This window comes from Phytophthora sojae (genome assembly GCF_000149755.1).
Source record: "Phytophthora sojae unplaced genomic scaffold PHYSOscaffold_2, whole genome shotgun sequence".
Classification (NCBI taxonomy): domain Eukaryota; phylum Oomycota; class Peronosporomycetes; order Peronosporales; family Peronosporaceae; genus Phytophthora; species Phytophthora sojae.
Genome location: NW_009258116.1, coordinates 7,603,291 through 7,630,996, shown reverse-complemented (window position 1 = coordinate 7,630,996; position 27,706 = coordinate 7,603,291). Strand labels below are relative to the sequence as shown.

At 55.6% G+C, this 27,706-nt stretch overlaps 10 protein-coding genes across 10 annotated transcripts; 5 read left to right on the top strand and 5 right to left on the bottom strand.

The window, feature by feature from the left end:
- Positions 1-544: 544 nt before the first annotated feature.
- On the bottom strand, positions 545-2,835 carry PHYSODRAFT_251756 (hypothetical protein; the record flags this gene model as incomplete). Its single annotated transcript, XM_009522159.1, has 6 exons — positions 545-1,670; positions 1,968-2,042; positions 2,115-2,180; positions 2,270-2,335; positions 2,408-2,491; positions 2,561-2,835. 6 exons carry the CDS (start codon positions 2,833-2,835, stop codon positions 545-547), a joined length of 1,692 nt encoding a protein of 563 aa, XP_009520454.1.
- Positions 2,836-4,757: 1,922 nt separating this feature from the next.
- Positions 4,758-4,993, bottom strand: PHYSODRAFT_326228 (hypothetical protein; the record flags this gene model as incomplete). The annotated part of the gene is made up of 2 exons (XM_009522158.1): positions 4,758-4,832; positions 4,901-4,993. 2 exons carry the CDS (start codon positions 4,991-4,993, stop codon positions 4,758-4,760), a joined length of 168 nt encoding a protein of 55 aa, XP_009520453.1.
- Positions 4,994-5,143: 150 nt separating this feature from the next.
- PHYSODRAFT_326227 (hypothetical protein) lies at positions 5,144-6,685 on the top strand (the record flags this gene model as incomplete). The annotated part of the gene is made up of 5 exons (XM_009522157.1): positions 5,144-5,610; positions 5,683-5,980; positions 6,073-6,372; positions 6,438-6,549; positions 6,612-6,685. 5 exons carry the CDS (start codon positions 5,144-5,146, stop codon positions 6,683-6,685), a joined length of 1,251 nt encoding a protein of 416 aa, XP_009520452.1.
- A 1,170-nt stretch (positions 6,686-7,855) lies between these two features.
- On the top strand, positions 7,856-8,226 carry PHYSODRAFT_482643 (hypothetical protein; the record flags this gene model as incomplete). The annotated part of the gene is made up of 2 exons (XM_009522156.1): positions 7,856-7,917; positions 7,971-8,226. The coding sequence occupies 2 exons, from the start codon at positions 7,856-7,858 to the stop codon at positions 8,224-8,226; spliced, it is 318 nt and encodes a 105-aa protein (XP_009520451.1).
- A 380-nt stretch (positions 8,227-8,606) lies between these two features.
- Positions 8,607-14,707, bottom strand: PHYSODRAFT_251783 (hypothetical protein; the record flags this gene model as incomplete). The annotated part of the gene is made up of 8 exons (XM_009522155.1): positions 8,607-9,353; positions 9,423-9,626; positions 9,701-9,759; positions 10,251-10,458; positions 10,536-13,784; positions 13,871-13,933; positions 14,006-14,061; positions 14,158-14,707. 8 exons carry the CDS (start codon positions 14,705-14,707, stop codon positions 8,607-8,609), a joined length of 5,136 nt encoding a protein of 1,711 aa, XP_009520450.1.
- A 429-nt stretch (positions 14,708-15,136) lies between these two features.
- PHYSODRAFT_479607 (hypothetical protein) lies at positions 15,137-16,783 on the top strand (the record flags this gene model as incomplete). Its single annotated transcript, XM_009522154.1, has 1 exon — positions 15,137-16,783. The coding sequence occupies one exon, from the start codon at positions 15,137-15,139 to the stop codon at positions 16,781-16,783; it is 1,647 nt and encodes a 548-aa protein (XP_009520449.1).
- A 1,129-nt stretch (positions 16,784-17,912) lies between these two features.
- On the top strand, positions 17,913-20,384 carry PHYSODRAFT_311777 (hypothetical protein; the record flags this gene model as incomplete). Its single annotated transcript, XM_009522153.1, has 5 exons — positions 17,913-17,982; positions 18,394-18,722; positions 18,819-18,878; positions 18,958-19,225; positions 19,927-20,384. 5 exons carry the CDS (start codon positions 17,913-17,915, stop codon positions 20,382-20,384), a joined length of 1,185 nt encoding a protein of 394 aa, XP_009520448.1.
- A 226-nt stretch (positions 20,385-20,610) lies between these two features.
- On the bottom strand, positions 20,611-21,459 carry PHYSODRAFT_311776 (hypothetical protein; the record flags this gene model as incomplete). The annotated part of the gene is made up of 1 exon (XM_009522152.1): positions 20,611-21,459. The coding sequence occupies one exon, from the start codon at positions 21,457-21,459 to the stop codon at positions 20,611-20,613; it is 849 nt and encodes a 282-aa protein (XP_009520447.1).
- Positions 21,460-24,052: 2,593 nt separating this feature from the next.
- On the top strand, positions 24,053-25,117 carry PHYSODRAFT_481264 (hypothetical protein; the record flags this gene model as incomplete). The annotated part of the gene is made up of 1 exon (XM_009522151.1): positions 24,053-25,117. One exon carries the CDS (start codon positions 24,053-24,055, stop codon positions 25,115-25,117), a length of 1,065 nt encoding a protein of 354 aa, XP_009520446.1.
- A 1,443-nt stretch (positions 25,118-26,560) lies between these two features.
- Positions 26,561-27,601, bottom strand: PHYSODRAFT_435379 (hypothetical protein; the record flags this gene model as incomplete). The annotated part of the gene is made up of 4 exons (XM_009522150.1): positions 26,561-26,781; positions 26,857-27,000; positions 27,046-27,393; positions 27,427-27,601. Coding segments are annotated over 4 exons (888 nt in total), but the record flags the coding sequence as incomplete, so codon positions are not given.
- Between the last annotated feature and the right edge of the window lie 105 nt (positions 27,602-27,706).

The following is a 27,706-nucleotide window of genomic DNA, read 5'->3' as shown; positions in this document are numbered from 1 at the left end:
CCGAAATCTGCCGATGAAGGTCCCTTACAAGGAGCTTTCAGCTGGAGGATGCGAGGTCTTGTTTCCTGTTCCACCCCGAGGTACCTTGTCTTCCTCATGCCATGGTTTGTAAAATAAGTATTGTTGTTCGGCAAAGCAGGCTAAAATAAAAGGCTTGCTTGGGCTCATAGTGGATGGTTCAGTAGAATGTGTATGATGCATTGTTGCCGCGTTCTTTTGTACCTTATCCTTACCACGATGATTTCAATTGATCAATCTGTTGATTCGCACTACTTAAGCGAACACCTTGGCCCTAGTAAATCGTGCATTCACTCAACAACGCAAGTAAAGAAACATATCCGGGAGCTGGCTTATTATTGAGGAGGTCGCACTCCTCCGAAAAATACAAAATACATCACTTCATGTCCTCGAGCTCTGGTCGGTTCAGTGGAGCCTCGGCGCCTAAAACGAAGAATGGCGACTCCGACTCGGGGGAGCCAGCACGAACGGCGACAGTCACCAAATCTCCCCGCCCGCCATGCCCGAAGGTAGGCTCTTCCCCTCTTCAGATGCTGTTTGTCACTAGTTCTTCTTTTGCGTTGTGCAAAACCTCCACGAGGTCCTTCGCCGTTGGCCGGCTCATAGGCGCGTACGAGAGACACTGCTCGACCAACTGCCGCACACTTGCGGGGGTGTCCAGGTACTCCTGCCGGTTCTCGTGTGGTACCAGCGGCTCCTGGCGCCGGACACGCGCTACAAGCTCCACGTCGGACATCGTGTTGCCCTTCTCCTCAACGAGCGACTGGTACGGTGATACCCGCGTGAAAATCTCGCTAACTAGGATACCGAAGGCGAAAATGTTGTTTTTCCGCGCGTCCATCGGAGACGAGCGCGTGAGCACTTCCGGAGCTAGCCACGCCACCTCGCCCATGCCATACGAATATGCGGCAACCTTGCTGGGTCCTCCAAGTTTGGCGGAGCTCGGGACGCACTCGAACAGACTTAGCTTGCAGCCCATGGCGTTGTTGACGAGGACCTTCCGGCTGGACAATTGCTTCGCGCACATATTTTGCTCCGTCTCGTGCAGGTATGCCAACGCTAGTGCCACATCACAGCACATCTGGAGCTTCGTACTGACGTCAAGGTCCACGTCCGTATTCGAGAGCACCGTCTTCAGGTTGTTCTTGTCCATGAATTCGGTCACCACAGCGAAGTCGGTCCCAGCAAGCCACGTAACGCCAACTAAACTCGTGATGTTCGGGTGCGAAATCGTCGCGAAGGTGCGCGCCTGTGCCATCAATGCCTTTGTTACATACGAGTCCGTCACCTCGGACTCGACGCGCTTCACCATCACCTTTCCACCGTTATATTCGCCCACCCATAAGCGGCCCGTGCCCACGGACTTGACGAGTGACACGTCGCTCTGAGGCAGACGGAAGTTTCGCAGGAACTCGTCGTTAGAAATGAAGGAGCCCTTGTCCGCAGTCGCATCGCTCTTGCTCATTAGCGTCGTTGTAGCTTCGTTGTTGTGCGCATTCGAGTTGGCAGCCTTCCGCTTGAAGTACATCCGCAGGATGAAGAACGCCAGAACCACAGCGATCACGACGACCAACACGATAATCACAACTAAAACTCCTGTGGAAATTCCGCCACTGCTGTCACCTGCGCTGATATCTTCCCCTGGGCCGGAGCTGGAACGGTCGTTTGTGGTGGTCCTTGTGGCTCCGGAAGGGAGAGTATAACCTCTGGAGGACGCTGTACTTGACGATGAGCTTGCAGAACCGCACGAGAGTTCAAACTCACCCGAAGTGGTATTGGTGGATTGGCAAGCGTCGATGAAGTTTGTTTCCAAGTTTTGAGTCAAATTTTTCAATTCTTCCTCCGACAAGGTGGTCGTTCCGGTGACAAGCGTTAAGTTCGCAACACTGCAGGGCAGGAACTGTTAGTAAACATACCGTTGCAATCCTATCACAAAGATAAAGGCTTACATGTCCATGTTGCTCTCATATTGCCGCTCGTACAAGACCTTGGGGATTTGGTCGAATGAAGTGTCCGTTAAATTACTGCAAACAGAAGCCAACAACAATTAATATTTGGCCGACACAATCAAAGATCAAGGAGATCAAGTGGCCTACATGACAGTAAAATTCGTCGGATAGTTGGCGAGAGATAAATCTGTCATCGAGGAAACAGTGATGTGTCTGCATATCACATTGCCCATAGAAAAACATTTACGCAGCTCCTTAGCCGAAGTCGCACCACTAACCCAATGAGAAACCCCAGTACGTACAAATCGGACATGTCGGTTGGAAGTGTCAAGACCGTATCCGCGACGAACTTCACGCTCTCGAACCGCCTGTAGCACACACGAGCCCGACAATAAGCGACTAGGCTGCACTAGGAATGTTGCATCTTGTCCCCCACTTACAGGCGGTGTAATTCGTGGAGAACTGCCAAGTTAAGGGATTCAGCGCTGTTGATTGTCGGCGTCCCATTCCCGCCCGTGATGTTCCTGTTAGTAGCGTAGCCTCAGTCAGTTTGCTCCCTTCTCCGACGTTTCATCGCATTCTAACCCACTTACAGCGTTCGTAGTGTGTAATCATTCTGGAGATTAAGCGTCACCTCGGACGCCTGCACGTGCACCTCGAAGTCCGCCACCATCATCTTGTTGCCGTTGCTACCATTTTCACAAGTGTACGTCGCTTCATTGTCTTGCATCGATAGAGTGGCCGTCTGGCCTTCGCACGCCACGCTCAGTATATTAGCCGAGACCTGTCCGTCGGCCTGCCCGACCGCGACGGCGCCGACGAGCGCTGCCGCTGCCGCCGCGAGGAAGCTCCGACGCGCGGGGCGCATGCTGCTGCTGCTGCTGCTGCTGTGCGAGGCGTCGGAAGACAAATGGAGCGCCCGCGCACCTGCTGCTTTGCCTGAACAGCGCCGACTGACTCTCCCCCGGGCAAAAAATGAACCCAAAGGGGTTACCTATAGTGAAATCAAGTGGTGCGCAGCCCTACCCGCGGCCGGACCCAAAATTTGTTCATAGTGGAGTCAAGTGAAAGGCCCTCAGGACGCGGCTTATTTCCGGCTCACCCGCTAACTTTGCCCCTCAGCTTGAAGGTGCTGACCACAATGGTGGGGCCGCACGCCCTCTGCATGGAGGCGCTGGAGCCCGCGGGGCCGGGCGCCGCGCTGCACCAGTGCTTGGAGGCCGCGCAGCCATCAGAAACGAGTCGCAGCACCGCTTGCGAGCGCTGGAAATCACGTGAAACCCCTCGAAACCGGGTGCAGCCCGGTCCAAAACGGGCATCGCCGCTGGGGCTCGACTGCGGCGGCGGTTGACTGGACCCATGGGGCTGTCGTCGAGGTAGATAGGCACGTGGGATGTAATGGCTCAGCACTGCCAGCGATATCAGCATGGTAGGGCGTGGTAGCTACAGCAGCACCTTTGGCTCCTCGACTCGAGCGGAGACTGGCACAGGCATCCACATCAAATTGTAGCCACAAATGCGTCCTGGGCGAGTTGACACAAAAAATCCACTCTTTGTCCAACCCCTCACCAAAGCGATACGCCAGCAGGAATCATTTCTGCCGGCTGTGTGAAATCGCAGTTTGACCACCAGGCCGCATGGCGTCGACGGTAATGGAAGCTGTCTGCCTGCTGCTGCTGTTGCTGCCAGAGTGTCGCTGACGGTCTTCTGAGACGCCTTCGTTGTCTGCGCCTTTCCTCTGGTTGCTGTAGAGCGGCAGCGAACGCGACTCCGAGGAGCAATGGGACGACATGGCCATCGTCAGGGTGCGGTACACTGCCCGCGATAAGGTCTCGGCAAGAGGGCCGCCATCTTATACGACTCGTGTCGTGCTGCTGTACAGGCGTTTGAAGAGGCGCTGACGGACCAGCGAGCGCGAGGCTCTGCGTCTGCCAAGTCGGCTGGCAGGTGAGTGAGCGCCAACAGGAGGCGACAAGCGACTCTGATATCGCTGGCTGGCTAACGCTGCGATCGATGTTTCTAATGGCAGGAAGCACAAAGCGGCTTCGCGCTCGAACGGAAGGAAGGCTGCAAGAAGCGTCCCCGTTGAGGAGGAGGGCGACGAAGAAGAAGAAGAAGAAGGCGAGAACCAGCATGACCAGTACGGCCAAGCTGCAGCGTCTGCGGCACCGGGGGTAGGAATGTACGGCCAGCCAAACGCCACAGCATACGGAGGATACCCCACTGGGTCGGCCTACCAGCAAGGATACCAGCAGCAACAGCAGCAGCCTTCGAACGATGTATACCAGGCCGCCTACGCTCAGGCGTACGCGCAGCTTCAAACCCAGTTCCAAGCTGCCTACGGCGCAGCACCACAGCCGTATGGAGCGGCCGCTCAGATGCCGACGTTTCCAGCCCAGTCGCCGTACTATCCATCGGCAGGATCTGCCGGTCCACCCGCCCCGCCGATGCCGTTCCCGGGGATGCCTGCTGCTCCTGCTGCTCCATTTCCACCCAGCGCAGCAGGGTCAGACGACGGTTTGGCGAACGTGCTCATGGCATGGTATCAGTCAGGATACTACACTGGCCGCTTCCAGGCCATGCAGGAGATGAGGATGCGTGGGCAGCGATAGGGAGCATGTTATGCCAGACGCGTCCGTTCCGCCGAAAAGGAAACTTAATATCTTAACCGCGAGATGACAAGCAATAGATCGTGTTGACGTGCAATACTCCGATGGACTAACGAGCTGGCCGCCCCCGACTTAAGATAGAGATATAAAATGCCGCTTCTCTCCTCCTTGCTGCAAGCGCTCACTGGCGCTTCTTGATCGAAGCGTGCTTGGCCGTCTTGGAGCTTTCTTGCAGGAACTTGACGAGCCAGTAGAACTACCATGCGATTGGATGCGCTGTTAGCTGCAGGAAACCATACAAATGCAGTGAAGAGTACTACATACCAGCGCCAACATGTGCAGCCCCACGAGGCCGCCCACGAACGCGTTCATGCCGAAGCCCAAGTCGGAGCCGAGGAGCAAGATGCCGTCCGCCATTTTGGTCGATGGACGATTGAAATGCAGGAAGATCCCGCAGTTTTGTGACACTTTGTAAAGTATACAGAATCTTGCGTGAAACATACAAATCTTACTTCAACTTGACCTTCATTCCGCAAAATGCGGGGCTCGACACACGGCGCCGTGAAGATGCCGGGTACGCGCTTCCTCCTCCTGCTGCTTCATGACACACCGTCCATGCCTCACTCGTGCGCGCTGGAAGGCTCCTACGCCCCGGTCTGCGCCAAGCTGCGCGCCGAAACCAGCAATATCGTCGGCTGCGTGGCCGAAATGTGCCACGAGCTGGAGACCGCCCCAGTGCTGAGAGGGGCGCGGAGTAAACGAGCGACGCAGCCATCTCAAGGCCAAGACGCCGGCAAAAGCACTCAGGAAGCAGCAAGAGATCAGGGCGGAGGAGACTTGGTGGCAGGAGGAACAGGCATTTCAGTTCAGGTCTCACATGTGGGGGCCGACGAGGTTGAAACCAGGGAACGAGCCGGACTAAGTGAACACAAGCAGCTTTCTGGAGGAGGCTGCGGCTTGGCGTCGAAGGATTCGACTGACAACGGAGTGGAGGATGGAGCTCACACGCGAGAGGGCACGCAGCAATGCGCGAGGTAATGGCAGAGCTTACACAGTGCTGCATGTGGGAGGCTGACGACGCTGTCGATTTCGCTAGCGGGTTGCAGGGTGGACAAGCTGGAGAATGCGAGCGCTTTGTTGAGGCAGGGCCTTTTTCTGATGGAAATCGCTCGAGTACTGATGAACGTGGGGAACCAGATCCCCACTTCATATCGCTGGATCTGCCAGCTACATCTCTCGATACTTCCGATCTTGGGTATTCGACTCTCAAGACAAGTGGCGACGTACTTCTCGGTCAAATCTTCGAAGTCTATGATAAGGGCGTGCGCGCTGATTTCGCGGACATACCGGATCTGTGGTCCTGTAGCAAAGCGTACTGTGACGTTTTTGAAAGGCAGCCGTCTGGTGATGTTGATCAAGAATCTCAGCTCCGCAACACCTCCATCGAGCCGACTCAGCCACGACGGATGCATTGCGATTGGTGTGAAATTACCGAGCCGGCTGAATCATTCCTTGACAGCGAGTCCAGCAGACTGCTGAAGACGATGGTCCGGGCAAATACCCAAGTGATGCTGTTCGATAAGGATATTGTCGTCCCGAATGCGTTTGACGAGGACTGGGGGTTTCCGTTGCGTGGTATTGTCCCGCCTCACGCGGTGAAAGGAGGTGGTGGTGAGATTCAGCACCTTTTCCTCCCGTTCGATCTGGTACGGGGAGACGATGAAAAAGTTTCTGGTGCTCCGTCCAAGCTCATCTCATCTGCGAGGAGGTACTTTCACGATCTGCAGCAACCCGATGTCTCGCTGACGAGAGCATCGATGAATATACCATCCCTGTGGAACCTCCCGATTTCTGTGGGTAGTCTCCAAGCGTTGGCTTCAGAGAAACTGGAAGCTGCGGCAATGGATCAGAAGCTATCATCGACCTCTTGTTCTACGTCAACCGCTTCGCGTTCACCCAGGGTGACAGCAAAGGTGCCAAATCAAGAACTTTTACCGGATGTTTCAAAAACGACGAAAAAGGACGGTGCCAACAGTATCATCTCGCAAGCTGTTCACCCGCTACCAGCCTCTCGAAAGCTACTCGTGGAAGCAGAGGATTGCCCCCTGAGTACCGACTATTTCTTAAGCGACCAGTTTCTAAGGTGCAATTGGAGCGAGCCGCCAGAAGAAACAGCTACCGTTGATATTGTGAACACGAGCTCGAATGATTCCGAAGAGCTTTCAGAGGCCCATAAGCTTCTAGAGCAAATCGCTCGGCCAGCGCTGTGGGATTTAATGCGGAAAAAGTTGCTCCAGGTGGGCGGGGCTTCCTTACGTAATGCGCTGAGTTGCGTCACCTTGGAGGCACTGGAAGCGATAATCTACGAGCAGTTTCGAGTTGTGAAGAAAATGAATCTGAACCCGTCAGCATTCTCAAGCGTAGAAATAAGTGAGGCCTGTGCCAGTCTTCGTCAAGCTGCATGGTTGCATACATTGCGGTAAGAACGTGCTTTGTACTGGGTCGTCTTACAAATACTAACTCTGTAGAACATGAGTGTAGTGTTGTGGGGATCAGTCATACGTCTGCGACCGACGGCGAGATGTTGCCTGCAGTATTGTCAAGGATTCTTGCGAGTCCCCAATACAAACTCGTGTTGGGGTCATCCAACTGGAAAGACCTTCAGATGTATCTGAAAGCAATTTATGGAAGTGCGGTTCATGCAGAATCCCTTGTCAGCAATGATTTGGACAGTCGAGCGCAAGTCGATTCGACTGAACAACCGCCTTCCAAGAAACCAAGAATTATGGGCCCCCAGAAAGAGACCCCGCCAGTTCGGGTTTTGTGTTCGGTCCGATTTCTCGAGCAGGTGAGGAGTGCCTGTTAAAGTGCAACTGCTATTTTGACTGACGGCCCGTTGAGCACCACAGGATGAACTGCTGGATGAACTGTGCACGGAGCAGCAAATATTTTTTATTGAGCGAGACCTCCCACCTCCAATCGACATGTTGGTCGATGAGAGAAATTGCGTTTGCGTAGTGACCGGGGATACCATTCAAGGTGAGGTAGACCTCTCTGTTAGGCATTATGTCGATTTCCGGTATTCTAAACGCAAATGTTGTGTGAGAAGCCGAAGCAAGTCTGCGGGTCTTTGTTTTCAGCTTAGTCCGTTTGCAAGTCCAGCTTCAAAAGTGTTGGCTTATCATCGGTATTTAAGTGTCGTTGTGTGTTGAGCCTCTTCATCTACTAATATCATGCTCTGTAGCTTTAGATGCCCCTCCTTCAACCGACAGGGAAGATATGATCAATTTGCTTTACGCAGCGCTAGTGCAGTTCCGAGTTGAAATTCAAGTATTTACCTGGTAAGATGTGTACTGCGAGCAAATTTCGGACTAGCTACTAACCGGAATCGTAGCTTTTCGTGCGAGGAGACGGCGTGCTGTATCCGTGCGATCATCGACCACTGCTCTGAAGTCGCGTTAAACTGCCACCGCATCTTGCCTCGCCTCTGGTTTGAGCGGCCGTTTTTGCTGGAGGAAGAATCTCAATTTGAGCGCTTTCTCGTCTCCACGAAAATCGTGAACCACTACGCAGCGCAGTCTTTGCTTCACAAAATTTGCATCGACGACCTATTCCTTAAAAGGTATCGTGATACTGGCATTTGGATTTGATGGTGACGCTGACAAGATCTAACTGCTCTACTCTACTACAGCTTTGATGAGCTAAAGCTACTCGTACAGAATGCAATTACAGACGAACAACTGCAGCTACTTTGGGAGTACGTGATTTGTTTTTTTCCGCGCCAAACGTGTTGAAGTTTTCCTCATTATTTCATAATTAGGTTTGCTCAGCAAGATCATGGGCTTCACAACGCCGCTCAATAGACGTCAGTTTGCCTACCTTAGTGTGCTTGACAGGACAGTTTTGTTTCAAACGGGGGTCAATCAAGATTGCAGAATCAACTACGATTACTGCGCTCGAAAGAAGAAACAATCTATCGTGTACTTAAGTATTCACTACGCTTATCGGTGCTTTTTCCCCGTAAGTACTGTTAGCAGACTCCGTACACAATACTGTGGATTGTCTTGACCATGACGTCACCCCACGCCATAATGCCGGTGGAGAGCTGCTCCATCGTATCCCCCGAGAGCGGGAACTGAGGTCGATGGATTTTCAAGAATGCTGAGCCTCTCATCGTCACTACAAGCTCACCTTGGTCACCGTTAGCCGAAGGTTTCCGTCTTGCAGTAAACACGACAGTGGCCGAAATATCCTTACGGATGCGTGTAGCCGGGCTGTACGGATAGAGTTCATCCTCGTCAACGGAATCGAGCGCCACCATCCCGTATGCCCCCTCCGGATCCATCTTCGGGTACAGAAGCGAACTGGTTTCCACTGTGATATTGTTGCCCACGGTTGACAGCACTCGAGCATTGTACATGCTGCCGTCGACAGAGTCGTAGTCGTCCCTGACCGGAACGTGACCCAGCCGCTCGGTGATGCTGATCTCCATATTCGTCAGATAGTACACGGCTGCGTCGTACACTTGCTGCAGGGACTTGACTCCAGGGAACTGCACAGTTTCGAAGCGGACACCACAGAAGTCACCCTCCGCCGACTCAAACAGTTCGTCCGAATACGTCGTCTTCTCTGCATCCCCAAACTTTCTGGAGGTCATTACGAAGTTGTAAGCATTGCGAGGTTTCGTTTCTCGAATAGCCATGAGCTTGTCCTTGCGCTGGTCCCAGTCCTTTGGGAGGCAAATCCGAGTGTACAGCGGGTGCGACTGCTGGCTTCCCTGTTTGAAAAAAGTCATCATCGTGAGCTTTGATATTCGAGGAGAAGGCCTCTCCATGCCTCCACCTACCAGACACCGACTCATAGCCGACTGCAATTTAGCCACCTGAAGCTGCTGCTTCCTGGCACCGTCACGCAACTGTGCGTTCTCCTCTTCGGTTTGGTTGAGCCTGGCATCAACTTCGCACTCTTGGCCGGGCTCTGACCGGGTCTTCAACACAGCCACCTGCGACTCAAGTCTTCGGATCTCTTGGTGCAGTTCCTTAACTTTTTCCTACACAACATAAAACACGCCACGTTAGCCAAAGGGACGTAACTCGGGAGCACCTTGTGGCCGCCATACTGTACCCGTCGAGCAGCGTACGTGCACTTGCGTCGTTTAGCTTTGGTCTCTCCAGATTCATTGGCTGGCATCCCAGAGTCGCTGTCCCTATCGAAGAATTTGTGGAATTGCGCTTGGAGCGGAAATTGTGAAGTGATCTCACCACCAGTAATTTACTGGCAGTAAATGAATGAGCGACAAAACGAGTCACTATTATTACTACACAACCAACTGATTGCAAGGTGATGTGTATTGCTTAACACGTTTACGCAGGAGGATCGCGCATCTTCTTTCACTTTACGGTTCCTTCATTTCACGTTACGGTACGCACAGCTCGTCATGGTGATAAACAACTCGACGCGCGGGGAAATATGTGCATCCAGCACAGCACGGAAACCAACGTGAAAAAAGCACTGAGCGCAAAGTAGACAAACGCACATTTTTTTAATGCTGGCCCCATCGATGCGCCTTCTCTGTCTTCTGCCGACAGCGCCGCACTTTTACATCGTAGGTCCCTCTAGTCTTTGAAGAAAATTCGCGCGCCGTTGAGCGACCAGTCGAGCAGGTCAAACTCACGGCGGTTCAACTCGATGCGCTTGGCAGTAAGTTGCAGCGTGTGCACCTCTTCCTCGTCGTCGATCAGCTCGGCCGTCGTCTCCTTCTGCTTCTTAGCTGCCTGCTCGCGCTTCCGGGCTTCGCGTTCCGCTTGCTTCTCGTTGTAGGCCTCCTCCTCGACCTTGTACTTGCGCACCACCTCTTCAAACCAGTGCAGCGCGTCAAATTGCTATGAAGTACATGCACAACAAAATAGAGAGTTAGTGTGCTGAATCAAACATGCATCCCACAACAGATAGTGTGTACCTCTCCCTGGTCAAGAATCGCAAGGATGTAAGCAACGCCAATTGCGAACCCGTCGTCCGAGAAGTACGACTCGCGGCGGCGTGTGTTCTTGTACATGAGGTCTTTTGCCTGCACAGTCGTCTCGACGTAGTTGATAGTAAGGGCCGGGATGATCGTGTAGAAGTTGACCAAGTGCTTCTGCTCGTCGCTGGCAGTAACATCCTGGAAAACCTTCACCAGCACCTTGAAGTAGTCGTTGTTCTCCGAAAAGTTCTTGGCGAGGGTCGAGATAACCGAGTCCAGGTTGCGTGCCGCTACGACCGTCTCGCGAGACAACTTGGCGCCAACAATCTCGTCCCGCACAACTTCGCCAGTCTCTTCGTTCTTCTCTTCCGCCACGCCATCACCAGCGTACGCTTCAAATTTAAAGTGCGTGTGGTTCAAGTCCGGCACAAACTTAATGGCGTTGCTGCAGTAGTTCATACCCGCGGAACGCACCATGCGTACGTAGCCCAGAGCATTACCGATCTCGGTGATCAACATGCGGAACTGGTCCAAAAACGTCTTGCCAGAATCCGATACACCCAACTTGCGGATGTCCTTGTTGAACTGGAACGCGCGATCGAACGGGTATTTGTTGTCCACCTCCTTGTCGTCGCGGTGCTTCTTGTACCAGCGCTTCTCACGTTGCAGATAACTCTTGATGTACTCATCGAAGAGGAACTGCGAGAAAATATCGAACTTCTTTGTCAGGAACTGGTATGTGAAGTTGACCGTGGTGTTCATGATACCCATGCCATGCGTACGGATGGAGCTCGCGATTGAGTGGATGTTGATGGAGTTAAGGTGCCGCGAGCCCTTGTCACTACGACGTTCGAGGAAGAACTGCTGGTTCAGGTTGTAGTTGTATCGGGCCACAAAAATCTGGATGTTGCGCATAATTTGTAGAATATCGAGACCTTGATCCAGCGAGCCCATAGGGAGGTGATTGTCAGCGAGACTCAAGCCATATTTGTCGTTGGCCAAATTGCGCATTTCCCCGTACGTCTTCCAGTCGTGAAGCGCAACAGTAGTTAGGTTGTAGAACGTGCTTTCGAGATAATGCGTCACTTGTTGCCGCAGATCGAGTGTCTTTCCGTGCAGTCGAATAGGGCGAAGATCCAGATAGTAGTGAAGCACCTTGAAGTCGGCACTCTTCGGGTTGGGGGCATCCAGGTGATCCAAGTGGACAGAGTGAACGTGGAGACGGAGATCGTTTTCCACATCCTTGCACAAGTTTTCGACGATCTCCTCCTCCAGCACTGACTCGATGAAATCGGCGTATGCTGTGACATACAATTCGTTGTCCGTCTCATGTTGTGCACCGCGCAGCAACTTGATCGCATCAAGGAAACCACCCACCACATACTGGATACGGTTTGCCTGCTCAGGCTGGCTGTAAAGGTCGGCCATGAAGGGGTGAAGCAGCTCACGACTCCAGTAAAAGAAAGAACAGTCGCAGGCACTTCGGATCTTGCGCTGGAAATCACTTAGAAGACGTAGCTTCCAGATGAGTTTAACAGGCTCGCCGGCGTCTTTGAGGCCCATTGGCACGGTAGTGTCCATAACGCCTCCCTTCTCACTGACAGCAGTGCTGTTGTCCGGTGATATCATCGCAATTTGAGCGGCGAGATCAAGAACAGTGATCCGCGTGTACGAGAACGACTCGCCAGAGTTCAGGATATCTTCCAGCACAGTCACAGCAGCCAAAACATCCAGCTTCGTGTCATCAAACTTCTTGCTAGCTTCCAGGTGTGCCTTGAGCGGACGGAAAAACGAGAACAGCGAGTGAGCGACTTGGCGAAGTAAGTGCGACGATGACTCTGCCAGGACGGGGTTCTTCCGCGCAAACATGAACTCAACAGCCTTCAGGATCTCGATACAGGTGTACAACGGCCTCACAACCCGCTTTGGCATCGGGATCTGGAGTGACAGGTGCAAATTTACCAGAGTGTGCATCATAGTCTGCACGCGCTTGGCCAAGATTAAACCCTTGAGAATCAGGTTACCACGGATACTAAGCGTCCGAGATGCATCACCCATACCACGCGTGGTCGGCTGGAAGAACGACTCCATCCGTACTAGCCAAGCACTCAGCTCCAATTTCGCTGTGGTGACATCAGCCGGGAAAGCGTCATCGAGCGAGTGAAGATATTCGCGCCGGAACTGGACGATGTCAGTGGGATGCAACTTCTTGGACGTCATCGGCGCATACTTGAGCAGAAAGTCCGGCATATACCACATAATCTTGCCACAAATCGTCACACAAGGAGCCTTCAGCTGCGTCTCCCACAGTCGCTTGAAAAGCACAGGATCGGCCGGGACATTGGATGGCTGGAGCCGACGGAGCAGCACGTACAGTCCCGCTGTACCAACCAGATCATTTCGCTCGAAGGTCTCCGTAGCCGACGTAATGGCGCCCTCGGCGATACTCAACCGTGCGCTAATGCAGTGCACAAACTCCTCCAAAAAGACGCGGTTAGTGCGAATGTCAATCCTGGACTCTCCTCCACTGCTACTAGCACGACGACCTCCTCGTTCGCTGTCGCTTCCATCCGGGTCTTCGTCGTCCTCTGCGACGTCACCGCCAGAAAATACCTCGAAGTCCTGCTCAATACAGCTCTGAAAGACCTGCGCGCTCATGATCGTCTGATCCAGGCTGACCAGAAGTCGTTCAAACTGCTTCACTTTGTCCACCGTCACATTGTAGCGGGGTGGGTCGGAACGCACGTACTGCATCATACGCTTGTACTTATCCCAAGACGTAATAATGTTGGGATTGTCGATGACAATCGCATCGATCGTGATCATGACCTCAAGCAAGCTTGCCAGCGCGTCGAACACGGGGTGGAGGTGCACAAGCTTGAACGTGGACTTCCAGAGCTTCTGGAAGCTCTGGTACAGGCTCGCAAGCTGGTGAATCATGTTGATGGTGATAGCGTTGCAGCGGTCCACGAAGTTGGAGATATCCTGGAAGAACGCGAGCATGCGGCCAATGTGGACCTCATCCTCTCCGGCTTTCACTTCACCTTCTTCCCCGTGGCGAGCCTGGCCGAACATGATCAGCGCCGGATAGAAGTTGTCTTCCACCGTCACCTTGAGCTCGGAAATTTCATCGCACAGCACGGAAAACACCGTGAGGACCTTGTTGAACAGCTCATTGTCCGTCTTGATAAGGTCCTGCACGTCCACTCGTTCTGCCGGGTGGAGGTACAGCTGAATAGGGTCCGCCTACATGACCATCAAACAAGCACCTTCACCATCAGTCTCGCAATCCGAGAACCCCTTTGCCACTAACAGCATCAAAACTGGCGTACCCAGTATCCCCAAACTTCCGACATCGCCGCCGTAATAGCGTCCTCAATCTCCTTCAGCTTCGTCTACAGCACCAAAAACCACAGTTCGTCAGCAACGGTCTCGCTCGTTCCAAGAAAACCCTCCTGCCAGCTCACCGTGTGGTCATTGATGATGGCCAAGCCTCGCTGCAGCTCCTCTCGAATCGGTTGCTCTAGCAGCAGCAACAGCAACAGCAACAGCAACAGCAGCAACAACAACACAGTCAATCATCAAAGCACAAGTGTAGCCACCCCGCTCCTGCGCGCACCTTGCGCGTCGAACTCGGAGAAGGGGCTGCCGAACTGGTCGTCGGCCAGGTTCCAGTTCTCCGTGATCGTGGACAGCGCGTTGCTGTCCTTGCGCTTCTTGCCCTTGGTCACGCCGAAGTTGGACACGAAGGACGACTGGCGGCCGCGCACGCCGCTCATGCTGGAGCGGCTGCTGGTGCGCGAGAGGCGCGAGGCCCTCGAATCCGCGCGCGAGCGGTTGTGGCCGCTGGACGACACGCGGCCGCCGAGGCCCGTGAGCCGCAGGTCCCGCGCCGACATGTCGGACGCGCGCGAGTCGGCGCGCCCCATGTCGAAGCGCGTCGAGTCCGCCCACGAGGCCTTCGAGTCGAAGCGCGGCCGCTGCTGCTGGTGGCGCCGCGACGGGGACGACAGGTCGGCGCTGGACGCGTCCGAGACGCTGCTGCCCACGCTGCTGCGCATGGCGTCGCTGTCCGCGCGCTGGCTGCGCGACCTGGCGTCGTCCTCGACAGCGGCGGCCTCGCCCTTCTTCTTCTTCTTCGTGGCGCTCTTCTGCGCCGACTCGCTCATGGCGGCGGACTGAAGGCGACGGCGACGGTGCTGATGCGGGTGTGTGTGTGTGTGTGTGTGTGCGATCGTCGCTTTCTCAGATTCCTCCCCCTTCCTAGAGGTGATTATGCACGAGCTGTAGGATACGTCCAGGTCGGGATACGGCGACGCGATTGGCGCAGACAACTTCAAGCTGGAAACAACTGTAGGAAGCGGTCGCAGCCGCATACCGTACACGCACGTAGCTAGCTAGCAGCAGCGTCTTGCGCGTGAGAACTTCCCACCTCTTCTCTACTCGTGTGGGTAGCCAAAAGCGCATCGACGAGAGGGGGGTGATGCGCTCTTTGCTAGCTACACTTTTCCAGGGTCTGGCTACCGTCGAGTCCAGCCAGCGAGTCACTCTCCGACTTACCGCGACTCAGAGACTCATCCACATCCTCCGTCGACGCCATGAGCTCCATCGCCACGCAGCCGCCCGTGCAGCAGTCGCCGTCGTACGAGAGCATAGCGACGCCCCCTTCCAGCGAGGCCGGGCGCGACACGTTCAACAGCGTCGAGACGGGCCGCCAGCCAGAGGACGAGGAACCGCCGAGTCCGCCCAGCAAGCTCGAAAAGTGGCTATGCGGCCTGCGCGGCGTCGTGGTCGGCGTCGTCGTGGGGGTCGTGCTGGGGCTCATCTTCAACTCGGTCCACCTCCCAGACCAAGCCGTCACGTGGATCGGCACCCCGGGTCGGCTCTTCATCCGAGCGCTCGAGTGCCTCGTGCCGCTCTTGGTCTTCTCGGGCCTCGTCGTGGGCATGACGGACATGTCGCTGCATCAACACACCAAGCGCATCGGCGGGCGGACGCTGGCCTGCTACCTGCTTACGACCTGCGTCGCGGCGGCCATCGGGTTGGCCATGGCGATCCTCTTCCGGTCAACGTTTAACACTGGCGAGAAGGGCGTGACTGAGTCAGCGGCGCCTGTGGCTCTCCAGTGCGGAGAAGAGAGCGGCTGCTACGTCACAGTCACGGCAGACGGCACCCTCACTTGCCGCCGAGACGAAGAGCTGGCGGACGTGGCCAACTTGAACAGCAGCACCGAGGAACGCTACGAGGGCTACCGGAAAGCAGCAGCGCTCTTCCTGCAAAGAGACATCAACAGCACGTACGAGCGCGCAGACGGCGCGTTAGAAGACCTGACGCTCACCGATGCGGTTCAACTGCAACTGGACGCGCTAGTACCCAGCAACATCACCAAGGCATTCGCTGAGGGCACGCTGCTCTCTATCGTCGTGTTCGCGGTGGCGTTTGGAGCCATCCTGGCGCGGGGCAATGCTCGTGGCCGACTGCAGGCGGCTACGGACGTCATCCACGATCTGTACGACGTCTTTATGGAGTTTATTGGCTGGATCATCAAGTTCGCGCCAGTTGCTATTTGCTCGCTACTCGCAGCAGCTATCGCGGACTCCGAGGACCTCCGCGTTCTGTTGCGCAGCGTCGCCCTCTATTGTCTGTGCGTCGTATGCGGCCTGGGGGCGCACATGCTCGTCTTTTATCCGCTGCTGCTCCGCACGTTTGTCAGGCACGCCAACCCGTTCGACTGGTTGGCGAAGATGGTTCGAGCGCAGCTTTTTGCGCTGGCAAGTGCGTCCTCTGCTGCCACGCTGCCAATTGTCATGGAGTGCATTGGGGCCACCAAGCTGGTATCCCCCAGACTGTATCGCTTCGTGCTGTCGCTCGGTGTCACTATTGGGATGGATGGCGCAGCTGTGGGGACCCCCATCGCCGTTGTGTTCATGGCGCAGGTGAGCGGAGTATCGATTGATCCAGCCGATTATCTTGCTATTTGGGTGGCGTCCGCCGTCGGCTCCATCGGCGTTGGACCTGTTCCGTCCACGGGTCTCGTGCTCATTATGACTGTCTGGAAAACGGTGTTCCCAAGCGAGGCCTTGCCGGCAGCGTTCGCGTTCGTCATCGCTACAGACTGGCTCATTGATCGGCTCCACACCGTCGTCAACGTGACTTGCGACACTGTAGTTTGCCGTGTTGTTGCTCAACTCGTCGGCGACCCGGGCGCAAAACTGCAAGAGGAAGGCGAGCTACCAAGAGCCTGAGTTCCTCTCTAACACGTCTGCTTGCTGTCAAAATCATGTAATCAGCTGTACTTCTGTCAAACCACTTCTTCCATGGAGCTCCTAGTACAACCATTTTGACAAGTGTTACGGCATTCACTGCTCTGGTTTCATTTATCCATAGTGCAGTTTCTTGGGGTGGTGTCGCAGCTTGCCGCTCAGTGCAAGACATTGAAGTACATGCACGCCATAAGAAAGTGTAATAAAGATGAGTTTACTACTGTAGATTAGCTGCCACTCCCTCCCGAAAACTACACTGCACGCAGCAGCAACTTGCAGCAAGCCTCGTTGAATTCCCAGCCACCTCTCTACATAATGTAGTGCAGTTTCTTGGGGTGGCGTCGCAGCTTGCCGCTCTTAATAAGTCGCACCACGACACTGTTGCTCACCCCCAGCGCCGTGGAGAGTCCTCTCCCCGTCATCCGACGCTCCGCCGGGATCGCCGCGATGCGAATCTTGAGCTCCTCGTCGGGCACCTTGGGTTTGCGACCCGAGTGGCCCTTGATCCTGCTGGTGACGTTGCCCGCCAGCCCCTCCGTCGTCCCGGAAGCCGTGTGGAGCTTCCACAGCCGCCGGATCGTGGCTCGATGCACCCCGAAGTGGGTGGCAGCAGCCTTCATGTCCCCGTGCTTGAGTCGGCCGCCGGCGCTGTTGGCCAGCAGATAGTGCACGATCGCCACGCGCTGCTGGTCCGTGAGGTTCTTACGCTTCTCCTTTGGGGACTTGGCGGCGGACTCCTCGCTGGCCTCGGCCGCCTCATCCGCCAGCTTGGCTGGGATCTCCACGGGCACCTCGGGCAGCTTGGGCGGCGCCTCGAGCGGAATGTCCGGCAGTTTGGCTTCCAGCGCCATTTCGGGCAGCTTGGGCGCCGTGATCACGGGCATCTCCGGCATGGGGAGCGCCGCGATGGGCGCCGTATCCGTCACAATGGCGGTCTGCAGCGAGGCGGGCACCTGCACTTGCACCTGCAGCGCATTCTCGGACGCGGCGGCGGCGGGGGCCTCCATCTCCGACTGGTCGACTATGTTTGCCGCCTTTGGTTGATTCAACCAATCCGCGGCCTGGGACAGAGCGGCGGCAAATGGCACAATCAAATTCACTGGCTCGAAGCATGGCGGCGGAGTTCGCGGCATATGCGGGGCGGGTGACGGGCGCGCTGCAGACGCTGCTGGAGTCAACGGGCGTGAGTGTCGAGCCTGCAGTGGAGTTCGTGTCCTGCGGGGCCCCGAGGCACGAGCATTTTGTGCCGACAGCGTCGCTGGAGAGGCACTTGGTGAGGGCGTGCAGTGGCGTGCGTATCTTGGGGGCGTTTACTAGGAGCGCGCTTTTAACGTAATATTGTGCCTGGGTGATAGAGGAAGTGTCACGGTGAACGACGCCCTCGCCCCGTTCATGATGCAGAAGTACGCTCGATAGCAGCGCTGTGAGTTTGATATCCAAGCTGACATGAATGGATTCTGTGTTGCAGTTCTACTACGGCCGAAGTGTTGGGGACCATGCTGCACCCTTGGGACACGGTGGGAGTGATCCGATGGAAGGTGAAGCAGAGGATGGCGAGCAGCACGGAGAGCTGCAGAGTCTGCTGGAGCCAGGACCTAGCTTTAATCAGGAGGAAGGACTGATAGCTGCCATCACGAAAACTGCAACCACTGCGGGGGATTTCTACGAACAAGTTCGCCAGTGGAAACGCATCCCGCGTGCATTTGCTGCGATGAATGACAGTGAGCGCGAATTGGTGACGTCGTCGTCGTTGAACCGGTGGTTGAACTCCGAGCTAAAACGACCCGGAATACTTCCTAATGACGACCCGCTAGACGAGGAGCTGGTCGAGTATGTAGCGGGATTGCTGGATCACCCAGATTTCTGCCAGCCAGACTTGCTGGCCTTAGAATTGCACGAGTTCCTTGGGGGCAGCACTACGGTAAGCTGCAGAGTTTTCTCCTGTATGCGTACACAATTGGGGAATTTCGATCACTTACTGCTATTTTGCTTTTGGTGTTGCGTTCGGGACTCGAAGAGCTTTGTGCTTGCGCTTTGGAAGTTTTTGGTCGTCGAGATCGGGCTACACAGTGTATTTGTACGTTGTTGCTGTATTCTATTGTATTGAGGTACATCTACAAGTCGTTTTCCTAACTATGACATGCGTATGTAAACAGCAGTTGGACAGTAGCAGGGTGAACAACGCCATTCAAGCAAGTTCTGGCAGTAAGAATGATCAGTCTTCAGCGCAGAAAAATATTTCTAAGGCAGTTCCGACAAAAACGGGTGTTGTCGATGAAGTGGCTGAGCGCGACTACAAGCGTCGACGAGCTTCGTACCGGGGAAAGATCGGCACTAAGACTGGGCCGGCAGCATTTCGTGAAATGATCCAGAAGCACATGGTGGGACTCAGTCTAGAAACGGACCGTGAGCTTGTTCTTGGCGGTGGGTTTCAAGAAGAACATGAAGTCAACAACAGCCGTGAAGATAACTCACGCCCCGATCCCGTTAACTGGCGCAACTACACTGATGCGCTGGAAGTGCGCAATCGAAATCGGCCAGGTGGACGAGGGCGCCGGCCTAGGTCCAGGTCGCGGGCGCGTGATAAATCTGGGGAAGTGGATTATCCGCGGCCGAGGCACAGACGTGATAGAAGCTCGAATGATTATGGAAGGAGATCGCCCAAACCGGATCACCGGAGAAGTAGGAGCCGAAGTAGAAGTTCTCATCGCCAGGATCGACGGAGTTCGGAGCGCTCACGCAGCCGGCGAAGACGAAGCTCAAGCGTGGATCACGCTCGAAGCGAATCTCGACGTAGTGGTTACCGCCGTTGATGCTTCGATGAAAAGATGAATGGAGGAAACCAAAAAATGATGGTTTCGAGCCTTGCACTTACATTAAGCGCTTTGAGCTTCTGCCTGAATATATAAATACATACCTGTGGAGGATACAGCAACGCGAAGCAAGGAATTGCCTTCAAATAGATCCCAGCCTTGTTGACTTCCTCCTCCGCTGGGTTTTGTCATTTACCAAGTGGCCCCACGCAGCTCAAGCATAGCAGAAAACAGCGCTACCTGGCACCACCATGTCGCAACGGTTTGGTGATGCGTCCGCTTCAGGCAACAACAACAACAACTTCCTATCAGATAGGTCTTCAACGCGGTTGTGTAAGCCGCCAGGTGGTAGCTCGACTATGGGCTCGTTAATTTTCGGTGGCGGTGGCGACGGTAACCAGCCGTCGTACCTCGATGAGCGCAAGTCACGTCGGTTTAACCCGCACCGTGAGGTGCCCGAGCACAGCAGCAGCAACAACGACATCAAGACTCCGGATGCGGGAGCTGCTGAACTGTCGTACTATGCCAAGCCCACGGCTGCTCAGGAGCAACGCGATCGTCTCGCTGTTGCACCCGGCGCAGTCTCACGTGAGATGCTGTCCCAACAGCCGACGGCCTTAGCCGTGGTTCGCCGCGGCAACCACTCAGGTACTAGCTCCGATTACTTTGCGAACGGAATGGGAGGCCAAGACGGTGGAGACAATCAAATGCGGCGCACTCGGCGCATGTTCGGTGCCCCTGGTGGGAACTCCAGCTTTAAGCTCGGCTGAAAGCGGTTTAGGCTAGAATAGGTAACGAGTCTAGGCTATGGCATGATAAAAATCGGCTAACACCAATATCCTTCAGCACTAAATGAAATTGCTTGCCTTTTACACTACAGTAATGCGTAGTATGTTATCAGTCATTGATCAACCGAGCCAACCATCAAAGTAAATGCTTGAACTTGCTTTGTTTCTTTGTATTGTTACCGGTTCCTGGGCTCGTGCCGTTACCGCATCAAAAGGGTCGAATGTTACCAGTGCCGCGCAGCGAGTTCTTGAGCGCCTTGGGATCCGCCCAGGACGATGTCATGTAATCCTCGGCGTCATCCTCCGCCGCCTGCTGCAGCTCCTGCTGCTTCTTGAAGTAGAAGGCCATCATTGCCTTGCGCTCGTCCTCACTCACTCCCGGCTCGCGACTCGGAGCGCCACCGCCCTTCTTCTGCAGCTTGACAATGAGCGTTGACTTCTCATTCTTGCCCGCCAGGTCGCGCACGTGCTGGTCCCGGAAGAACTGCTTGCCAGCCCACCAGAGCTCCGCCGTGTCTTCCGGCAAGACCTCGAGCACGGCCGACGAGTCTGCCAGCGCCTCCTCCGTGCTCTCGGCGTCCAGCATGAGCTTCACGGGGTCGTGAGCCGGCAGTCCCATGGGGAACGCCATTGCCACAGCTCCGCGGATGTTCTGCAGCTTCTCCAGCAGCTCACTCTCCTGGACGCAGACGCGACGCGCCACTTGCGTCTTGCTGTCCAGCATCGTCTTGGCGTCCGCGGCTACCCGCGCCAGCACGTCCCGCAGCTGCGGACTCACGCCTTCGCCCGTGCGGTGGCCCAGCGGGTCTGCCTCGTAGAACTCGCCGCGTTGCTTGGTGGCGGCGCCCTCTTGGTACGCGTCCAGCCCCTGCTCTTGCGGGGGCTTGGCCACGCCGTACCGCCCCAAACCTTCCAGCGCCTCAGCCAGCGCCGCCAGACGCAGGCGCAGGTTCTGCAGGCGACACAGCGACCGGATCAGCTCGCCATTGCTGGTGGACACCGACGCCTCGAACAGAAACTCGCTGCGGTCGCCGCGCTTCACGTGGAATACCACCATGGCTCAGGGGGGCGCGGGCAATCGCGAAATGAATGGGATCGCGTCGCTTCGATTTCATGGAAATGAGGAAATGAGGAAAAATAACGAAATGAATTCCGTAATCTAACGTTGTATATTTACACCTAGCCTGTACAAATACACAGGGTTGCACAACCAACCTGTGTAAATACACAGGGTTGCACAACCAACCTGTGTAAATACACAAGGTACGGGCTGTCCGGAAATGGAGTTCCCAATTTCACACCTTAAAATTGGGGAATCTCTAAAACATGCTGGCAGTTTCAAAACATGCTTAGGTACACTGTACCGTGTAATGTGGAGGGTGAGAGCTGTCATCCCGCCATTTAACTGGATTCTGTCAGCTTAAGCGCACGAGAACTTCGTACGTCAGCTCAGTGTGGCCAGCCATATTTACGCTGCGGAATCAACTCAGGTAGGTGGGTAGGTAGGTAGTGTTAACATACGTTGCCATTACAGCAAACACCAGCGATTACAAGTGTGCAACGTGTTTGGTGCCCCACACGCTTGGGGTTTGGTCGCGACCGTGCTGATGCGGTCGAAAGTCCGGATGGCCGACAGTGTCTAAGCGTAAGACACTGCGCCGGTGCGTGCCCGACTGGCAGCAACATCTACTTTATTTAGATGAACTAGCGCGGTGTCAACCACCGACTAAACTACAAATACACGTCTACGTCGAACGCGCACGACTCAGTTCCGTAGTCGCTCCTCTAGCCACTCGGGCGTACGCCCACACGCGCCTGCCCTACTCGTCGCAGCCGTCGAAGAACTCGGAAGCCACGTGCTTCCTGTTCGTCACTCTGTTGTCGTTCACGCCGCAGCCGTCCACCGAGGTCGTCGTTAGTGTCCACCGCCGTTCGTCCACCTGTCGTTCGTCCGTTCACCGCTTGTTGCGCTTGCTGCCAAACGCGCGTTCCTCGGGCCTGCTCGCTGGCCGTCAAAACCCAAAGTGAGATCCGTCGTGGGGATCGCGGAGTCCAGAGGACCCGAAGATCCAGTAGATCCCTCAGTAGATCCTGCCGACACAATGCCAGCCGGATTCACGTCCCACGCTGCCGTCTACTTCAACGCCGTCGTACAGCATGGTTGCCGCGCCCACCGTCTCGTCCTTCGCCGTGTCGTCGGCCTCCTTACAAGTGCTACGTATGTTAGTGTAAGCAACTATAGATCGTATGTAAGGTACACGCAGTGCTTACTCGTGTTTCATGTATCAATTATCGTTCTCTTTGATGCGGATACCTCTACGGTAGCGTTGTATTCTATGAGCTTGGAGAAAGCATTCGACGGATAAGCAGTGTTCGTGAGTGGAAGTCGATTTAGGAGGCCATGACAGAGTGTAAGGAGGTCGATACGTCTGCAAACGTCACTTACCCAAGTAATATAAAACGATCATATTGAATTCATTTCTTAGTGAGCAACGAAGGGATGCAAAAATTAAAACAAACGTGTCCTTCTTGATTAGTTTTGTTCTGGCATTGAGGGTTGATGCCACTTACATTTGTGGTCAACTACAAACAAACATGTTTCCGAACATGCAGGCATCCTCAAATGCCGATGTATTGAGTAAGTCCCAGAGTTTTAGCAAGTTGAAGAGCATACCCTAAAATTTTAGGTACTACATCTAGTTTAGGTAAACTAGATGTAGTCTTGGGTGTTGTGAATCACTAAAACTCGTCTAAAATCTAGCATCAATAACAGCGCTGTGAATATGGAGCGAGAGGGGCATGTGGAGACACAGGGCAGGAACTATATTAGCGCGGGTTGCAGGCGAGGCTAATAAAGGGCGAGCTTTGCAACCGATAATCTGGTGAGGCGCGTGCGGGCGCGCACCACTGCATTGGCACCTCCAAAACACAGAGATCATGTAAGCTTCATAATACTGAGCTCCGCACTGGAGCCCTACACGTGAGCTGCCCCTTGTGCACCGTGACAGCGTGCATGAGGCTGCATTGTGTCGGGTAATGGTACAGTGTACCTAAGCATGTTTTGAAACTGACTGCATGCTTTGCAAATACTTCGTCGAAATAGGCATGTGTTAGAGATTTCCCCCTTAAAATTATTATCGCGCACCTCGACCCGTTGTTTGACAAAAATGAAACGTGAAATTTCACTTTTGTTTTCAGAAATTAGGCTTGTTTCGAGATTAAATTACTGGGACCGAGTTCTTCGCTCGGAAGCTTCGACCGACCTTGCAGCTGCAGCACGCGCGATGGTGCTGCGCTGGGAGCCGCTGCGCTCCGCTGCGGGCGCGCCAGCCGTCAAGAACCACACGGCCACGGCGGTGTCCGCGCACGAGCTGCTGGTGTTCGGCGGCTACGACGGGCGGCGCAACCACAACGCGCTGTACCTGCTGGACGTGAGTCGGCGCGCCTGGCGCGAGCTGTCGCACGAGACGCGCGGCCAAGCGCCGGCGGGCCGCAACGGCCACACGGCGACGCTGGCGGAGCGCAAGCTGTTCGTGCTGGGCGGCTGGCTGGGCAGCGGCCCGTTGGCCGCGGCCGACCTGCACGTCCTGCACCTGGACTCGCTCACGTGGGAGCAGCCGGCGCTCACGGCGGCGCTGGGCCCGTGCAACATGCACACGGCCGACTACGTGGCGCGCCTGCGCAGCATCCTGGTCTTCCGCGGCGGCGACGGCCGCGAGTACCTGAACGACCTGCACGCGCTGCAGATCGACGCCATGACCTGGACGACCGTGCGGACCCGCGGCCGCGCGCCGGCCCCGCGGGCCAACCACAGCTCGGCGCTCGTGGGGGACGACCTGCTCGTGTTCGGCGGCTGGGACGGCCGCCAGAGACTCAACGACGTCCATGTCCTGGACACGCAGAGCATGGTCTGGTCGGCCGTCGACGACGAGTTCAGCGTGGACACGAGGCACTACGTGGCCCCGCCGCTGCCCCGAGCTGGCATGACCATGGCCCGCCATCGAGACCGCCTCTTCGTGTTCGGAGGCTCCGGGCCGTCGGCCAAGTGCTACGACGACCTTCACGTGTACGACCCGCGCCGACACCAGTGGGTGGAGACGGTGGCCGTCGTCTCGGCCGAGACCCCGGACGAGCAGCGGCAGAAGTGGAGACAGAGCTACCGATCCAGTCGCAGCAGGGCTCGCTCCCAGCCGCGATGGGATATCTACGAAGACGACGACCAGCAGGACGGGAGCTGGTCTGGCAACGATGCCGGAGAGTTCGACGAGGACCTGGACAGTGACGAGGAGTTCGAAGACGCTCACAGCGACCGGGAAGCCATGATGGTGGCACAAGACTTGGCGAACGATTCCTGCGACTCAGCGAACCCGAACGACATGTGCGAGTTTACTGACGTGGAGATGATCCCCAAAAGAGAAGAACCTCTGTTAGTGGTAGGGAGGGGGCCTGGGCGACGGGCTGGCCACACGTGCACCGTCGTGGACCGCATGCTCGTGATCTTCGGGGGCTCCTGCGGCGCTGAATACCTAAATGACTGTTTCACACTAGACACGGATCCACCACCTCGCGCTTCTGTATCGTTGCCGTCGCCGGCGAGAATGCTGCGTCACGCACTCGCACAATACGTTGACTGCGAGGAGTTTGCTGATATTTCATTCGTACGTTGCACGCTCTCGTTTACCGTGCATGTTTCTTTGGCTGGATGGAAGCGTTGACCGATTCATTGGATCTCACACCTTTTTGCATTGAACAGCTTGTCGAAGGGCGCGTGGTATACGCACACAAACTCATTCTGTCAGCGCTGAGTGAGCGCTTCCGAGGGATGTTCTCTTCTGGCTTCCGCGAGGCTCGAGAATCGCAAATTACAGTTCCAGATGTGCGGTATGAAGTCTTCGTGCTGCTGCTCGAGTATCTCTACACCGGGCACATCGAAACACACGATGATGCCTTTGCTCTGTTTTCGACAACACAAACAGTGGATCGCGAGCTAGACTTTGTCAGCAACAGCGTAGCGGCGTGTCCACAGTCGGCTGATGGCCTCAACGAAATCGAAGAGGCTCGCCGTCGTGAAGCTGAGCGGGCCGAAGCGTTCGATGTGGGGCTGGAGATGGAGCTGGAGTCGCTGCTGGAGCTGCTTGTGGCCGCAGACCAATTCATGCTTGACCACCTCAAGCAACGCTGTGAGCGAACTCTACAGTACGCTGTGCGTATCGGAAGCGTCGAGGCTATTGCAGAAGCAGCCGACCGGGCCAATGCCGTGCAGTTGCAAGCAGTATGTCGTCATTTCCTGCGCAACCACTCGCTGCCTCCTGTGTCCCCTGCCACCTCCAACGGATGCTGTTCTTTTGACGGCGGAGATGATGAGGATCCAGACTTGGAAGAAATGAAGCCTCAGCCGCCTCAAGATCAAGATGAAGGAGACGTGGATGAAGCCGTGGCGCGACTGAGCCGCGCCACCTTGTTATGACTAACTAACTAATAAACTTATTTGCAAATTTGTCACATGCATATCTCTAAGCCTATTGACAAACATGGACACAGATAGTTTTCAAAACTGCACTTCCGAGTTTCCTTAGAAGCGGGCCTCACGTGACTGCCCATGGGCACGCGAGCCCGACGACAGAAGATCCGGACGGTGTGGGCGCAGATCGCTGTCCTGACGAGTGTCCCGAAGAATACGCGGGTGTGGATGCATACCGGTCAGACGAGTACTCAGACCCTGAATACCCCGACGAAAACCCAGACGAATGCCCGGATCGTGGGCCTCTGGAAGGCGCAAACCCTGCTCCCGAAGCGATGAACCTGCCGCCGTCGTTGTATTGCCGGTGCTGACGCACATCGTACGTCATGAACATGGGGTTGTGGTCGCTGCGCGAGTCGGTCTGATTCTCCATGTCGTAGCCCGCTCGCGAGTCCAGGAAGCTCTCGCGACGAGTGAAGCCCGACCAGCGCTTCAGCGCCAACACGAACATCGCCACGTAGCGCGCGAAAAACAGGAAGAAGACGATCGAGTTGAAGATCACGAAGCCCTGCGCCACGATAGCGCGCCAGTGCGTGCTCAGTTCGCTCGACGTGAGGAACGCGAAGCCGCACAGCAAGTTCACAATCGCCACGACGCGCAGACCCACCACCACGCCCAGCACCCAGCGAGCAGCAAACGGGCGGACGATGAGCACCACGACGATAAACAGCAAATGAGTCACCATCAGCGATACCAACTGCGTCGGGACGCCTGACACAGCGCCAGTGAGGATACCAAGAAGCATCTGACAGCCCACAGTCACCACGAAGAAGTAGCGGAAAGCCATCTTCGACTCGCCGTAGAGCGATCCCCACACAGCGAAGTGCTTGAACCGGAAAGCGTCGTTGATCGGGATTGCTCGCACACTCACGAAAGCATAGCACAACCCACCGACCACAACGGCCCACAAGGAAAAGAGCGCCACAGCAAGACCGACGCCAACCCGGTATTGCAGCTCCATGACCAACTCGTACGAAGACATTGCCACGAGTGGGAAAACACTGATCACCCACAGTGCCACACCCAAACCAATCACGTACATTGCAAAGCTGTTGCGCAGCGACGTTGGCCAGAATGCTGACCAGGTATCAGCAGACATACGGTGACGGTAGTATGCAAAACCGGCAGCAATAGCAAAGAGCACAACCACAACTGCAACGACGGCCAGGAAGAAGAAGAACGCGGTCATCAGCGCCTGGTCCTCGTCGATACCGATACGGTCCGAAAACGCCACAATGCCCGTCAGGATGATAAGCTGCAGCCTACGCGAGGCATCGGAGACGGCGGTCGTAGTCACCGACGAAAGGTGCATGTTCGCGAAGGAGAACGAGTCCGTAAAGTCCAACACGATTTGAGGGGCCTTCGTGAGCTCCAGCATCGAAATGGAGTTCACATGCTGGATGTAGCCCACCACGACGGCAAGCTCCCATACGTTCGGCGTCAGCCAGCCCATGGTAGAACGCCCGTTGCCTCCATCTTGGCTGCCTGATTCGGAAGGTCCACCCAGCCACGGCGGGCGCTGGAGAGCCAAAACGTGGAAGAACACTAGCAGCACTGTAGACACGATACCAAGCGCATAACTCGCATAGAGGAGCGCGTTTTGCACCTCCTGTGCGGTAGAAGACAACGAGATTGACGCACCAGGAGGAAGGTTCGAGCGGTTGCTGCCACCAACGACGACGTCGCTGAATCCACCGCTGCCGCCTTCAAGCGCCTTCAGATCTTGGCCACGAGTGAACTTGTCAAACGTCGTAACCGTGCTTCCATCCGTGTAGATGATCTT